Raw genomic sequence first — 14,238 nt, forward strand, 5'->3', positions numbered from 1 at the left:
ATTTTTAACTCTTTGTTTGGCCCCATCAAAAAATGGAGTCAGACATGAAGCTGATTTTGATATTTCGAACTCAGTTTTTTAATTTTTGACACGTAACAAAGAGAAAAATGAAGGAGCTGAAAAAACCTACATTGTGGACGCTGTTCGATCCTACCAAGCGGAACTCCCTCTGCGTCCCACCTTTGACTGCCCAATCATATCGTAGAAACCGGAGTTCGGGTAGCTGACAACGCACGCGACGTGGGATTATCGGCAAGCGCATAAGTCCAGCGCGAGGCGCAGGCAGCGGCGCTTGTGGACCGCATAGCGGTCGTGGTGGGGACGCCCCCCCATCGCGTTGCCCTCTGCTGGCCTTCCGCGTAGAAAAGCGGCCCGGGGTGGGGGAGCCCGCAGAGAAAGAGGGCGGAAAGCGGAGACGGCGATGGATGCGGTGCTCTGCGATGAATTAGTGCAGGAGATTCTCCGGCGACTGCCGTCCGCCGACGCGGCCTCCGTCTCCCTCGTCTCCAAGCGGTGGCTCTTCCTCCTCCGCTCCTCTACCACCTCCCTCTCTCTCTCCGTCCCCCCGAATCTCCCTAATTCGCCATCGCTCTCCTCGATCCTCGCCCACTACTCTTTCCTCTCCGAGCTCACCGTCGTCTCCAATCGCAAGGAGGAAGAAGAGGCGGAAGGCGGCGCCGATGACCTATTGTTCGCTATTGCTTCCGCCGCTTGCTCCCGCCGCCTCACCCGATTAAGATTCATCCCTGCCGCTCCGGTTTCCCCTTCCGCGCTTCAATCCAGCGCCACCGCCTTCGCCTCCCTCACCTCCCTCCAGATCGCCTCCCTCTTTCCCCTATCCTTCTGCTGGCTCTCCTCCCTCCCCTTTCTCAAGCGTTTCTCCCTGGTCCGCTCCCGCCCCAAACGCCGCCTTACCCAAGAACCCTTTCCCGATAATGATGACAGCGGCGGCAAAAACCCTATCGTCATGCTGCCGATGGAGAGTTTGTCGTTGTCTGGCATCTACGCCACAGATCGCGGGGTCTCCTGGCTTTGGCGCCGCTGTGGCAACCTCCGGTGGCTGCAGTTACGTGCTTGTGAAGGAACCGGCGAATGCGCCTCCTCCCTCGCCTTCCCCCTCTGCCTCCCCGGCCTCCTCGGCCTAGAGCTCCGCACCTGCCGCTCAATCGCCGACCGCATCCTTCTCCTGGCCGCCGACCGATGTCGCGACCTCACCTCTCTACTCCTCTACGATGGCGGCAGCCGCGATGCCCTCCACCACTTCATCCAACGCCGCGGCGCTGCACTCCACACCCTCGACCTCCGCCTCCCTCTAGACCTTCACAACGACCATCTCTTCGCCATCGCGGTTGAGAACGGCTACAATTCCGACCGCCTCCGCCGCCACTGGCTCTCCTCTCTCCGCCTCCACAGCTGCTGCCTGGTAACCGGAGACGGGCTCCGCTCCCTCGCCCTGTCTCCTGCCGGCGCGGCAATTGAAGAACTCGCCCTGGTGAACTGTGACGTGGTGGAGAGGGAGTCCGGTCTGCTCACCTTCCTCAGCCAGAGCATGCAGCGACTCCGGAGGCTTGACTTGTCGCACAACGAGACGCTGACAGATAAGGAGGTGGGATCAATGCTGGCTTCCTGCCGGAATCTAGTGGAGATCAGACTCAAAGGTTGCAGAGCACTAACCGGCGATTCCTTGAATTTCTTGCTCAAGCACCTTGGCAAGCAAGTGCAGTTGCTAGACATTTCTCGATGCCCAGCCATTGGAAACGAAGCTATTGAGAAATTTGCAACCAACGCCAGCCGACTGTGTCAATTGATAATCGAGGAGGACAAGCTGACTGAAGCAGCTAGAGCTTGGGTATCTCGAAAGGCCATTAAAATTGCTTGATCTTGCAAATTTCAACCTCAACAAGGTACACTATTCAAGCTTAAAAAGATCCTAATTTATCTTTCCTAGAGTTGTCTATTCTGTAAATAAAAATCTCAGCTTCATACAATGAACTTGATTTCTATGAATATATTACATATCACCACTTCAATTACCATACTATGTTATTAAAGAGTTAGAAACAATTATCTTTCTTGTCTAGGAACCTTGATTCTCTTTAAAGATATTATAAGTGTGGCTTACAAGAAAGAATTCTACCTTACGTAAATTGAAGTAGTCGTTCAGATTATCTGATAGACATAGCCAAAGAGTTTCCAACCTTCTTTTTCTTTGAAGGGAAAAAAAGGAGCAATTTTGCTCTGTTGGCGATGAACATAGTCTGCTTGAAATTGACTTTGGAAACTCAAATCGTAATGTTTCTTGGATCATGAAGAGAGCATGATCTTGAAAGCATTAGTTGGAGTTAATTTGGATCAAGAATAGTAATGATAATGGAGTGCAATTAGAAGCATGGTGCAAGAGTATATGGTGAGAAGGAATAAGGGAGAGCTGTGGATTAAGACAATTGACTTATTCTTTAATATCACTTTTGTTTGGTTGAATGTCACACAATTCCTTAAGTCCCAATTCATATGTTGATATGAACAGAGATTTTTTAATATTGGTAATTATCATTTAAAGACAATATGAACAGAGATTTTTTGATACTAAGTTGAGTTAATCTTGGCCCACTTCGACAACATTATATCAATGGAGATATACTTAAAACCTTGTAAAAAGAAAAACCATGTGAAATTTCAGCCAAGTTTATCTGTGATTTGGAAGAAGTTTCATCTTCCATATTTAAGTTCGTTGCCCACATTCGAAATGGATCTGCAAAACCGCTTGGCATTGTTCTTTTAGGAGTTCTTTTGTTTCTGATAGTTGCAATGCTTCATATTGTGAACTCGTATTTGTGTCTAACCTCTATTGCTAATGTTTGTTGAAACTTTTATCTAATTTATGTCATATCAAACAAGTAGAAAATTTTCCCAATATCTCCCTTCTCGTCTCTTAAATCTTGCAATTGTCGAACTTCGATTTCTCTTTTATTTCATCTTTTACTAAGCAGAATGTTTTTCTTGACGATACTCTTTCTTTTTTTTTTGTTAGTTTTCGTCTATTGCCTTTGTCAAGCCTCACTTGCAGTGGAGTTTAAATTTTAACTCTTTTAATGACTTTTGAATAGAAATTGAGTTATCTTTCTGCATTCTTTTCTTCCAATAAAATAATTTTCTTTTCTCCACAAAAAAAGGTAGAAATTTTTTCACACACACACACACACATATATATATATATATATATATTAAATATTTGCCCGTAGTGTTTTTTTTTGTTTTCTTTGTAATTTGTATCTTTTGTAGAAAACAAAATTATAAGGGTCTATTCAAAGGAAAAATAACACAAAAAATGGATTTTTTATGATAATTGTGATCTTTTTATAATTTTTTGTGATTTTAAAATTATATCTTTCTCCTGATTTTTTTTAAATAAATATAAATATCTTATTATTTTATTAAGAATATGTCCCTCTACTAATTAATTTTAGTGAAACCCAAAATGAAGTTATATTAATATCTTTTTTTTTTCTTTTCACATCGAAAATAATTTCAAGGTTTATTAATAATTTTCATAAATGCATTGGATCTGTTGCGGTGTATTATTGGAATTTTTTTCATTAATTAATTAGTGATCTAGAGCTTGATATTCAGCTGCGGCGTATTATTGAGAATTTTTTTTATTAATCAATCCGAGATCTGGAGTTCGAGATTCAGCTCGGTGTATTATTGAGAATTTTTTTCATATTTTTTTTTGACTTTTTGACTAAGATCAAGTATGATATTAAAATAATTTTTTTATATGAGGGAGTATGTTACAGTAGCTTACTGCTGGGATTCTTGAGAGTCACCCTAGTATTGTATTATTGTAGCTTGGGTTTGATTCATCCTTACCCAATTTATGAGTGGTCTTTTGACTAAGATTAAGTTAAGTGTAGTATTAGTTTTTATAAGTTTAATATATGATATAAAAAATTAAGTTATTTTTTTTACGAAGGAGAGTTTGTTATCTGCACATGTTCCTATATTATATTACATATGCAACTAGGGGCAGAGCCACGTATAGCTTTGGCGGAGTAGTTGCTCCACCTTAATTTTTTGTAAGTACCCTTAGAGGTGTATAACATTATAAAAATATTTGAGTCTTGTTCCATTAAAAGAAATAAGTAGGGCAATATTTAAAAATTAAAATTATTTTTTATACGCCAAATTTTCTTTCCTCATATCTGTCACTGCATTGACTCACATGGTATAAGGGACCTAGCTCATGTAACGTGTGTGTATGATCGCTAGTATATAATTAAAAATCATGTCAGCGCACCCGGAAATAATTTTAAATATTATCTTATTTATAATTGAGTGGATCATTATTATCAACAACAATCTCAAAATACATATATTGGAGCAAAATATGATAATGCTCCTCCAGGTGGGCCCAGTAGTATCGCTGGTACACGGTTGGTTATATATAGACAAGTAAATTAAGAGATATTTTGCCCATTAAAATTATTTATCCTCAATGCAAATCTCCAACTCCGTTAATAGATCCAGTAATTTTCATATATATATATATATAACATTATGGTCTCAAAAGAGAGAGAAGGGATGCTCCAAATTTTTCCTTGGCCTCTTTATCAAATGCATCATCTCCTAAGTACATGTGAAAGAATGCCCTGCACAACAATTCATTCTTCACCTTGCTCACCAACTCATCTGCCACTGCATCAAATGAACAAAACCCACACATTTTAAAAAAGGAAGCAATTATTAATCAATACAGTCAACTAGAAGGGATTAGTTGGATTTGGGAGAGTGAAATAGAATAATTCATTCTTTTTGATGATTTATTTCAATACTTGGATGCATAAATAATTTGAGTGAAATTACTTATTTTGGTTCTAGTTGTTCAAGAGATAGAAGGTCTCCCTCCATCTTTATTCAAATATAATATAATAGTATTTAATAAGTCATCATTTGATAATTAAAATAGGAATAAAGAAAATAAATTAATGAAGTAAATTGATCAAATCAAGCAAAGAAATAGCTGGGTCAATTGAGCTAGTTGGATAAGAAACTAAGTTAAGATTGAGCAAATCAATAAAGACAGGTGTGTCAATCAAGAGAAACGTGTTGTTCGAGTCAACTTTGTAGGTCGGGATGGGCATGCCAATCAAATTATGTTGAGTATCAACCAAGTCAGATGCCTCAAGTGTACAGGATGACTGGACCTTTTGTGTGCAGCACATAATCAGGGAACCTAGTGATTTCGATGACTGTTCCAGCAGGCAACTTCATGCTATCCTTTGCAGCTCCCAGAACCCTGTAACAAAACTGTTTATGATAAGTAGTTCTAGAAATAGATAACTGTCTATGTTACTCGACTTCGAATACAAACATCCTCATACATAGTTATTAGTTCCTCATCGGTTCGATCGCTGGTGAGCTTCTTTAGTGATGCTCCAAGTCCTTCATCAAAGTTCTTCCTCACAAGGCTCATGGTGAGGCCCCCAAACACTATCACCAGCCTCACAACCATGCCAACATCACTGTTGATCACTGATTCATATATTTCCTTTGTGGCCATCTCTGTCGCCTCCCCATGTTTGGGCCTTAGCAGTTGCTTCAACCCTGCAATGTCACCATAAATTCCTGCAATAATAACAAAAAAAAAAGTTCCAGTCACTTCACATGAAGCCAAAGTTCTCAAGACAAATTGTCATAAAAATGCATTTAATATCACCGAAGGCATAGATGTTTAATCCAAATCCCAGAATCTTCTTTCTCCTCAACCCACTGGCTTGCAGCTGCATGCCATTAGGCAGCTTGACAGGGAATGGGACACCAGTTTTGGGCTCCACTTCCATATCATCCTTCTCCTTCTCCATTGTTAGCTTTGTTGCAGCCTCATCTCTTGCCGTTTTCTGCTCATTCTCCTCTCTGGTTTCTTCTTGAACCAGCTCAGCTTCCATTGTTGCGGGAGTAGTGAGGAAAGGCATGCAGATGAATTAATTTATAAGGAGGTAGTGTTCGGATGGGGAGTGGGGAGGAGTTTAATTGATTGGAAAAGGTTAACTGATTATGGTTGGGATATGCCTAGTCTGTTGACTCATTGAATGCGCATGGACATATCAAATTTAAGTTTCTGGTTGGGAGAATGATGGGAGAGTTTGAAAAGTATCCTTATGGCTCAGTTTACTATTGCCGGAGTTTGGGATGAAAAGTTAACGGGTTCAAGAGGAGGCTGCAAGTTCATGGTAGGCTCGCGAATAGGTTGCAAGATTGTGGCTATGCGACCAATGGGCTCACAAATAAGCTGTGAACTCATGGCAAGATGATTGACAAACTCGCAAGCTCACGGCCAGAGTTCACATTAGGAGCTCGAGTTCATGAACGATGGAAGGTAGTGCTCATGAAGAGGGGGTGAGCAATCAAGACAATTTTAGGACTCAAGCTTAAATTATATATATATTTTACATATCACCACTAAGATAGATTTCCGAAATTGATGATAAAAACTGCAGGCTTTATGAAACTCTGATGGCTGAAATATTTGAATGAAAGATATGGTGGGAGGAGACAAAAATAGTAAAACATATACATAAATATTGATTGCCATTGAACCGCAATTGACTGCATGGTCAAACCTATACAAAGAAGTTTTATCAATCGATTTTTTCTGTTCGATTAGATCTCTTAGGGATCATGAGTCTATTTACACACATATTACTAAATTGAACTAATACTATCACTAAAGTAAAATATTATTAGGTAGATTTAGTGTATTTTATATCGATAAATGTATATATGTTAATTAATATTAGAGCATAATTCGCTCAAAGAAAAATTAATTTTATACCAGATATATGTTTAAGGGAAGCTCATAACTATGCACATAATATGTCATGCCAGAAAAAAACATTACATGCTGATTAAGGTTATTGTGAGCTATGGTCCCAAACATATAACTCATGTAAAGTGTTGATTATGCACATAATATGTCGGTCTAAAGGAAGACATGTTATATGGTTAATTAAGATTTGAACTATAGATAGAGAATACCTCTATCAAATTACATTTTAGTCTAAATACGGAATGTAATGTTGTATTTGATATCTCATTAAGGGCTCATTTATATGCATATTTTATATTGCATAATTCAGAGAGAGAGATGATACCTTGCACACTCTTATTCTGCACACTTATGGGTGACCTTCACAAGTCCGGACGCTCGGAAGCACTTCCGAGCACCCCGATTCATTTTTTGAGAATCAGGGCACTTGAACCATGGATGGCGCCCATGAGCGTGCGGGGCAAGGATGTTCAAGCTAAAATTTCTCTCTCTATATATATTTTCTTGGCATTAATTGTGAGCACTGTTTTTTCTCTTCTAATCCAGTGCAATCAGTAACTGCTAATATTAATCACATTCCTACACTTGATCAAATTTTTGCCCAATGGAAGGAGTACATCGTCATTGTCTTAGACTGCATAGATTTGTACTATGCATTGAATCATGATCATTCTATATTCCTGACTAGTGCTAGAGGGTTGAATTTGAAAAGTGATAGATATCTAATCGCACGAGTCTAAACATCGTGAAGTTATCAATTCTAGAACCAATTAAGGGTTCCATAACTAAAGCTGAGGATGTTAAAACTTTCCTGAAACAACTTGCAAACCGTTTCACTTCAAATGAAAAAGGTCAAGACAACTTGAGTGTTATCAAGTCTTGTCTCTAGGGATGTAAACGAGCTGAACTGAGCCGAACAGTATTAGGCTAGAGTTCGACTTGTTTAAGTTATATTCGGGCTCGAGCTCGAATCGAGCTTTTATCACAAGACTTGAGCTCTACTCATTTTGGAATTACCAAGCTCGCGAATAGTTTGAGCTTAGCTCGTTATTAGCTCGATTATCCTAGTTAACAAGCCTAACTTATTAAGCGAGCTCGAGCTTATTTTAGAGCTCATTTTTTGGCTCGTTTTAGAGCTCATTTTGCATGCTTGTTAAGCGAGTTTGAAAACTCATTTGAATAAATATTCAATAAACCTAACAACTAAAATAATATAAACTCAGCACATCATTGAACATGTTCGCTAGCCCTTTAATCAAGTTGAGCTTGAACTCGAGTTCATGAGACTATAAACGAACATGTTCTTGAGCCCTTTAAACGAGCCGAGCTTTAGCCCTTTAAACGAGCCGAGCTCGAACCCTTTAAACGAGCCGAGCTTGAGCTCGCGAGACTATAAACGAACATGTTCGCGAGCTCACGAGCCGAATGTCCTTAAGCTCGAGCTCGGCTCGATAAAACTTTCGAGCTCGAACTTGACTCGATAATATAAACGAACGAACTCGAACAAGTTTTTTACCGAATCGAGCTCCAAATTGCTTGCGAACCGTTTGGTTCATTTACATCCTTACTTATCTCAATGCGGTACGATGGAGACATTATGGAGATGTCTAATCTCGCTACAAGATTAAAGACACTAAAACTTGAGATGTCTGAGAGTATATTAGTGCACTTTATCCTGATGTCACTCCTGCACAGTTCACTCTTTTTAAAATTTCTTATAATGCTCAAAAGGAACAGTGGATATTAAATGAATTTATTGCTCAATGTGTACAAGAGGAGGATAGATTGAGGAGTGAGACATCTGAAAGTGCTCACTTAACATCCGCTTCTCAAGGTTCAAGCTAGAAAAGGAAAAAGATCAACATTAAGGGTAAAGATAAGCAAATTTTTGGGTTTCTGGCCATAAGGAGCAAAAGAAACAAGATCAGGAATCTCCTTGTTTCTTTTGCAAGAAAGATCATATAAAGAAACACCAACCAGCGTACTAAGAAAGATAAATTTCTCAATTTTGTTAGTTCAGAAGTTAACTTAGCAATTATGCTTAATAACACTTGGTGGATAGATACTAGTGCTACTACTTACATAAGTATCACTATATAGGATATTTCAAGAGCCAACTGCCGCTTAATAGTGAAAGATATATCTATACGAGAAATGACAAGAAAACTAAAGTAGAGTCCATAGGTATTTTTAGGCTCTATCTAAGAACTGATGTTTTTTGATTTGGATTTGGAAAATACATTCGTTTTACCACCTTTTAGATATAACTTAATTTCTATATTTTGCATGTTTGGACAAATATGATTATTCTTGTTCATTTCAAAATGAATTTTTTAGTATTTTTTTTTAAAATTTAGTGTTGGTTGACAATGATTCCTTGGTTAATAAGTTATGTAGATTATACACCTTAATTTCTAACAATGAAATTATGTATAACATAAGTATAAAACACACTTTGATTAACAAGAATTCATCCATGTTGTGTCATAGATGCTTATGACATATATCCAAATAACGTTTAGAAAAATTAATATCACATGGAATTCTCTATTTCCTTAATATGTCATACTTTGATATTTGTATAGAGTGTGTTAAGAGAAAAATAACTAACAAAAGAAATACGAGTACAAGCCGATGTAGTGATGTCTCAGAACTAAGGACCGTTTCCTGAGGCATATTAGAATGGACATACATATTTTATTAATTTCATAAACGACTATTCATGATACAATTATTTATATCTTATTCATGAGAAGTCTCAATCTTAAGACATGTTTAAAATTTTCAAAGTCGAAGTTGAAAATCAACTAGGTAAGAAAATTAATATTGTGAGATCTGACCGTGGTGGTAGATACTATGGTCGATATGACGGATTAGATGAATAATATCTTAGATCTTTTGCGAATTGCCTTGCAAAGTTTGAGATTATACTTCAGTATACCATGCCTGACACGTAGAATGATGTAGCTGAACGATTAAATCAAACCTTAAAAGATATGGTAAGAAATATGATGATATTTTCTTTTTTATAAGAGTTAAGACACTCAAGACTACAATATACCTTCTTAATAGAGTTCCTAATAAGACAATATCTAAAATCTCAAACGAGATGTGAATGGATAGGAAGTCTAGCATTAGACATTTGTACGTCTGGGGTTGTCCAATTGAGACTAGGCCTTATATGCATAATGAAAAGAAACTTGACTCAAGGATTGTGAACTATTATTTTGTAGGTTACTCTGAAAAGTCTAGGAGAATTTTATAATCCCTCAAATAGGTCCTTTTTCAAGAAGGTAAATGCAAATTTATTGAGAATAATGGGACACTAAGATTAAGAGCATATCTTTTGAGGTGGAAAATATATATATATATATATATATCCTACATTGTGGACATTGTACATCCACTGAGACTAGTACATCAAGATATACTCATGTCATCTATAATGTAATTGGAGGAACCTTCCACTCAGGTTAAGATATTGCCTTATATGGATGAGCAAGTACCTCCGCCATAAGGTCTTTAAAGCAATCCACTAGGGAAAGGAGATCCACAATTGCTTGTGATTATGTTTATCTTTAAGAGTATGATTTGACAAAGAGTTGGACAATGATCCTATATCTTTCTAATAAGTCAATCAATGCTATAATTCTGATAGATGGATCGAAGCTGTGAAAGAAGAGTTGAAATCTATAAAAGATAATAAGATTTGGGAACATATTGAATTGTGTATAGGAGCAAGACGTGTTTGTTGTAAATGAGTAGTTAAAATCAAATGGGATTCGCTGGACAATGTTGAGAAGTATTAAGCTTATCTTGTTGTCAATGGATTTACTTAGAAGGAGAACATCGATTATAAAGAGACTATCTTACCTGTTTCGACGAAAAACTTTCTTAAGCTAATCATGACACTTGTAGTTTATTTTGATTTTGAGCTACACAAAATGGACGTAAAAACTATATTTCTCAATGAAGAAATTGAGTAAATTATATAATGGTGTAGCTAGAAACTTTGAGTCTGAGGATTCAAAGCACTTAGTATGTAGATTAAAGAAGTTTATTTATGGTATAAAGTAGACATCTTGTCAATGGTATCATAAATTAATCAAGTGATTATTGTATTTGGTTTTAAATAGAACCCAATTGATTAGTGCACATATACCAAGTTCAGTTGGAGTAAGTTTGTATATTTGTCCTGTATGTGGATGCCATTTTATTGGCAAATAATAATAAAAGATTGCTGCATTAAATCAAGTCATTTCTATCGGGTAATTTTGAAATGAAGGAGCTTGATGAAATATCCTTTGTGTTAGGACATTCAGATATATCGTGATCATTTAAGGGATATTCTTGAACTTCAACAAAAGACCTATATTGAAAAGATATTCATATGGTATAACATGGAAAGTTGTGTACCCAAAGATACACCAATGTTTAGATGTGACAGATTCAGCTGTAATAGTGTCCACGATTTGAATTTGAGATAAAAATATGTAAAAATTTCCTATGTGTCAGTTGTAGAGAGTCTCATATATTCATATGTATATATATATATGTTTGGATATAACGTATATAGTGGGGATGTTAGGCTACAATTCTAACTTTTGACTGTGATCAGAGGCCACAATTGATCACAATTTGAGGCTAAGTTTATATTTGAATAAAGTGAAGCTCAAGTCTGGGTGATCTACCAATGTGGAAATGTCATATGTATGTGGTATTTTTTATCTAACAAAATTGGAATTGTGAGTTAAAGTGATGTGACTTCTGACCAAATAATTTAGTTAACTGATTGAAAGTGTGGTCTTGTGAATGCCAACAAAGTATGTGACTTTTCAATGGACGAAACTTTAAAATGACTTGGAGTACTTTGAATCTCATCAAACAGCTATTAATCGAACAAGTAGCTGAAAGAGACTTAATTGTATTTTGATGATAGCAAGCTGACGATGCATAAAAATATATTATCAACTTACATTGGCATTCACAAGACGACACTAATTTCAATCAATTTTCTAAAATGTCTGATAATAAGTCCCTTATGCCACTAATTCAACTAGATAAAATCAAGAATTGATAAGAATGAGTAAGAAGGGCTTGAATGAATTTATGTAGTTTTTATCGGTTTAGTGAATTGGTTTGGAAATGGGAGATTTTTCTTTTTTTTTTTTAAAGAGAGAGATAAAAAGGGGGTATCAATATCATGTCAACATTAACGGGTAACAGTTCAAGTTGAATTAGTGGCTAAAGGGGCTTATTACCAAACAATTTAGAAAAATGATTGAAACTAGTGTCGTCTTGTGAACTCTTATCAAATAGATACAGTAGATTCCGTGCAATGAACAAGGAGCCTTAACTATTCAATAATGAAAAAAATATCTCAGGTTATTTTTAATGGTCGGTTTTGTCCTATAGAAATTTTCTATCAGTTGTCAGGATAAATCAAGAAGTGCACAATAGTGCTTTTCATTTAGAAGAAAATTTTTTACAAATATGTCATAACTGGGGATCGAACTGTAAATTTCTAGGTGACAACCTAAATGTCCTACCACGAAACTATAACTCTGGGACATCTTAACTATTCAATAAGCATTAACTATTCATGGTGATGATGACTTAGATCTATTATTTGATGAATGATTAAGTATTCAACAACATACTGATTAGCATATACATTTTGCATCTGAAAATATTTATAAAATAATCTAAACAATTCAATACGCTTAAACAAATTTCTCATGATATATTTAAAATGGGGCAATAATCAAAAGGACATCCATCATTTAACAAATCATCATAGGAGTTCCTTTTCTAATTTATGTCAAATGGGTACTCCATTAAAAATAAACTATCCAAAATACCTTTTAATTGTGGTATGGTCTAAATTTTGCCTTTATGAATCGGGTTTAGATTTTAGAATGTGAACCACAATCGACCAACTTACCTTGTTTAGGGTATTAGTATTTTCCTCAACTCAGACTAATTCCCTACCACATTTAGTTTTTTTACAGGGATCACACGTCGACAATTCATGAAAACAAATTCAAAGGTATGCAATAGGGTGTCTCGAATAGAAGGTGAAATCAATATATTGTCATCCTGAATCTCTCATTCAAGGTTGAGAGTTTTTACAACATTAAGGGTTTAGTTTGTTACCCATTGTTGCTTACTACAAGATAATAGCAAGTTTCATGGTGGATGCTTCTACTTTGTGGGAAGCAGGAATGTTGTTTTTGATGCTCCCATAGAACCTGCTATGATCTTGTAGCAAGAAGTAATAATTATTCAATGTTTTAGTTGTCCAAATTCTTTGACTATGAACACATTAGCGATTACAAAGGTAGTTGCTACTTACTAGCTTCTATATGTTGTAGTAGCTACCTGCTAGATTCTACACATATCATCAAGGAATGGATTCTATTTTGATACCTTGGTAGCTATTATAAGTTCAATTCACGTGGTTGTAATATCTAATGTAGGTCCGTTGAACCAGCCAAGGGAAGGGGGGAATAATCTTGCAATAAAATTAGCACTTCTCTTGCTGTCTAACTTAGTAAGGACAAACACACATTAGTCGGACAAAATAAATGAGATAAAGTAAAGTAAGAGGCAGAGAGTTACTTGATCACAACTATAACGACCCAACTTTCCTTATTTCGAGTTCTAAATGTCCTTAAAAATATTAAGAAATGCTTTTAAAATATTCTAGAGATTTTTAGAAATTTTTTGAGTATTTTGATGTAATTTTTGGAGGTCGTTTGGTATTTTTACAAAACGAAAGAGATTTTTGACAAAAAAATGTCCAAGTCAAGATTTGAACCGGAAACCTCGGGTTAAGTAGAGATTTGCTTAACCAACAAACTAGTCGCGGGTTTCTTAATAAAATCTGAACCAAATGGTATTTAAGCTATAGTTGGAACATTTAAAATAAATTGACATAAAAAGGGGCGCGGCTGAGAATCGAAGCCTAGGCCTTTGGCTCGGTCAAAACCCAGCTAACCAACTGTTCCGCAAATGTTTTATGATTAAGAAGGGAAGCGAATATATTTAAGTAATAGTTGGTGATAGAAATTTTAGGTATTAAAAGGAGAACTTAGGTTTTAGCCGAAACCTAATTTTCCTTCTCCCTCACGCACGCGACAGCGATTTCCTCTCGGGCGAAAACGAAGACGAGGCGAAGGCTTTGTCTCCGGCGGCCGGCCAAGGGGTGAATCGGCGAGCTCTTCTCGGATTGAAGCTCGTCTCATCAAGGAGGACGTGCGGACACGAAGGGAACGCCAAGATCGCGAACTAGCCGAAACCCTAGAAGCTTCCCTACGGTTGTAAGTCCAAGAACAGCGAGGTAAGTACTACTCACCTGTGGTAGGAGTTGCTCTGAATTCCTTTTTGGGTTTCGTTTCCTTGCTTCCGGA

At 37.0% G+C, this 14,238-nt stretch overlaps 2 protein-coding genes across 2 annotated transcripts; one reads left to right on the forward strand and one right to left on the reverse strand.

Moving 5' to 3' along the window:
* Positions 1-259: 259 nt before the first annotated feature.
* Positions 260-2,036, forward strand: LOC121992470. The gene has a single exon (XM_042546881.1). The coding sequence runs from the start codon at positions 422-424 to the stop codon at positions 1,877-1,879; it is 1,458 nt and encodes a 485-aa protein (XP_042402815.1). The 5' UTR covers positions 260-421; the 3' UTR covers positions 1,880-2,036.
* A 2,421-nt stretch (positions 2,037-4,457) lies between these two features.
* On the reverse strand, positions 4,458-5,973 carry LOC121990203 (chalcone isomerase-like protein 1). Its single transcript, XM_042544396.1, has 4 exons — positions 5,717-5,973; positions 5,382-5,625; positions 5,205-5,296; positions 4,458-4,695 (listed from the first exon to the last, which is right to left on the reverse strand). The coding sequence occupies exons 1-4, from the start codon at positions 5,970-5,972 to the stop codon at positions 4,556-4,558; spliced, it is 732 nt and encodes a 243-aa protein (XP_042400330.1). The 5' UTR covers position 5,973; the 3' UTR covers positions 4,458-4,555.
* Between the last annotated feature and the right edge of the window lie 8,265 nt (positions 5,974-14,238).

This window comes from Zingiber officinale, chromosome 6B, assembly GCF_018446385.1.
Source record: "Zingiber officinale cultivar Zhangliang chromosome 6B, Zo_v1.1, whole genome shotgun sequence".
Taxonomy (NCBI): Eukaryota; Viridiplantae; Streptophyta; class Magnoliopsida; order Zingiberales; family Zingiberaceae; genus Zingiber; species Zingiber officinale.